Source organism: Phytophthora infestans, genomic scaffold, assembly GCF_000142945.1.
Source record: "Phytophthora infestans T30-4 supercont1.2210 genomic scaffold, whole genome shotgun sequence".
Taxonomy (NCBI): Eukaryota; Oomycota; class Peronosporomycetes; order Peronosporales; family Peronosporaceae; genus Phytophthora; species Phytophthora infestans.
In genome coordinates, this window is record NW_003306454.1 from 1 (window position 1) to 2,666 (window position 2,666).

The window sequence follows — 2,666 nt, forward strand, 5'->3', positions numbered from 1 at the left end:
TTTATAGGAGAAGCGCGTAGACCTGCTAAACGTACGCGATGAGTTTGCAACGACATTTAACACGAAGTTCGGCTCGTACAAATGCTAACTTGGTCTACAACATGGATGAGACAGGTATTTACTTAGACTCGCCGCCGTAAAAAAGCTGTCAGAAAGGCCAAGGTAGCGTCGACCACGGCCGAGCAAAAGCACTCGGTCAGACTAACAGCTGTGTGTACTGTCGAGAGGCTTTGAGTTGCCTTTCTGCTCCTTTTCTGGATTTTGGGGGGGGGGGTTGCCAGAGAAAACACATATGCGTTTTCTACCCCAAAATATTTTTCTCCAATATTATATTTGGCGCGTGGTGTGAGAATTATTTATTTGGAAAAAATTATATATTTGTCTTATATTTTTTGAGGGACACTTTTACACTCTTCACAAGAGAAAGAGCCGAGGTGGGACGTTGGGGGGCCCTTCGGGGTGGGGCCATTTTTATCTACGTACCCTACTTGTCCAATACATTCTAGAAGGCTCGGTTCTATTGGTGGACAACTTAGACTGTCGTCTCTAGTTAGCTTAAATTGATCGTCAAGAACGCGCTGTTCTCTACTCTTCAACCTCTCCCAAAAATTTCGACGTCGGTTTGCCAGCCCTTAGACGTGGGCCTCATTGGCCCATTGAAAGCCAAGTTAAAGGCGCTTTGGCTAACAGAAAGACCCCCACCACTCAAGCTAGTTGAAAGAAGAAAAAAGGAAACGGCCGCCGACAAGAGACTGGAGACAATCAAGCGAACAATCAAAGCATGGGAGTGTCTTAGCCAGGGGCTATCATGAAGGTGCTCAACAAAGTGCTTCTTACAAAGTTTGAGTGAATATAGCTACATCCTTGTTTTGCTAAATTCTAGTATTTGTTTATGAAACGATATATAATTCCAGGTTCAGCAACAAATCGACCAAGATTTTTCTGCAAATCATGTCAAGAAAACCCCGACCAACTGTGGCAGCTACATTCTGTCCGTCCCTGTCTAATGTACACGATTGATTATGTACTGCGCTAATATAGCAGAAACAGCTTTGTACTAATAAGACAAAATTGCAAAAACACCGCTTGAAACGGTGTGCAACACGCTCAAATGCACAATAGCATCTTTTGGGGCGGGGTGACGCAGGGCTGCGCGGTATTTGCGGAGGCGAGCCCAGCGCCAAACTCACCAGCAAGCCGCGCAATGCACTATCCAGGTGAGAGAATCTATTAATCGCGAGCGAAACGAGCCCCAGCCAAGATTTGGTAACGACCTCTTATATTATATTACTCTCCTGGCAGCTCTTACGAATGCCAAGTCAAAACAGATCTAAGGTGCTATCCTGCAATACGTGCACTTCTTTGAAATATTAAAGTACACAATTTCAACCTTAAAACTGCGAAATTCGTGGTAAAATGTACGTTTGAAATGCCATTGTAAAAAGGGGCTGACGCTACTTATTCTGCCAATCATCTCCGATTTCACTAGTTGCACCGCGCTGTTTAGCTCGCGGTGTTATTAATAACGCCGCCAACTGCTCACCACGGGTGGCAAGCGAAATACACGTGGCGCCTCAGTAGATCGGTAATAATGGTGTGTACAGTAAATGCCGCATCCCAGTAAAGAACGGCAAACCGAGTCGGTAATTTTGCGCGAGGTGTTTATCTACCAATAACCTGTACTATCTAATCACTTGTCATATTTGATAATACGTTATATTTCTTTTGATAGATTTTCAGACCAGATAGTTTATTTTGCGAGATTGACCTACGAAGTTTTAATTTTTAGGCTGTAATGGTGCTGTTAAGATGACTGGGAATTAAATAAAGAAACGACAAGCACTCGTGGTCGATCTCCATACATTGGGCACAAGGCATTAACAAAAAATTATAATCCCATCAAACAGAGCCGGGCTTTGTTTTATCAGCACAAAACTCAGAATGGATACGCATTCGCAAATTGCGTAAGCTTGTTTACTGTTGAATCCTTAAATGTAATCACTTGCACTCTTTAAGCAATGAAACAAATCGCCTTGGCAGCAAGGCTCGTTAAGTATTGGCGCTGGTAGTCAAAGCGGGCGTGTCAGCTTAGCTCATTTCTGAATTTCATCGCCTGACATCAACGTTCAACAATGCGCTCGTATCAGTTGACCCTCTTTTTCGGTCTGGTCGTGCTTCTAGCAACCACAGAAGCTGTCTCACCCGACATCGCCACGACGAGTCGGAAATACGCGTACACGTCTCAGAATCGCTCGCTGTCGGCTGAGTACAACGTCAAAGTAAGGAGAAGCCTGCGGGGTGAGGGCAACAACAAAGACATGGAGGAGCCCAACGCTGACGATGGAGAGTGAGTTTTTTTCAGATCTTACTAAACTGGATTGTCTACGGTTTGAGGGTCGGTGCTAATCCAAACACTCGAGTGAGTCGCTTCGAGGAGAAAATGTTTTTCGAGTTCTCCCAAGCCGGCAAGACGCCGATAAATATGGGAGCCGTGAAACTGGATAAGAAGGGCGTCATCGCAAAAAGGTACAAAGCTTGGTACGAAGAAAAGTGGCGGCTGTTGGAGGCCAGGATTAATTACATGGGTCTGTACACGACTGAGGCCAGGATTAATCATGGACATGATTATCGTACTTAAGTGATGATCATATGGGAAAGATACGGTA

The 2,666-nt window shown here is 44.7% G+C and overlaps 1 protein-coding gene across 1 annotated transcript; it reads left to right on the forward strand.

Annotated features, from left to right (window-relative positions):
- Positions 1–2,132: 2,132 nt before the first annotated feature.
- Positions 2,133–2,351, forward strand: PITG_23231 (secreted RxLR effector peptide protein, putative; the record flags this gene model as incomplete). The annotated part of the gene is made up of 1 exon (XM_002909846.1): positions 2,133–2,351. One exon carries the CDS (start codon positions 2,133–2,135, stop codon positions 2,349–2,351), a length of 219 nt encoding a protein of 72 aa, XP_002909892.1.
- Positions 2,352–2,666: the final 315 nt, after the last annotated feature.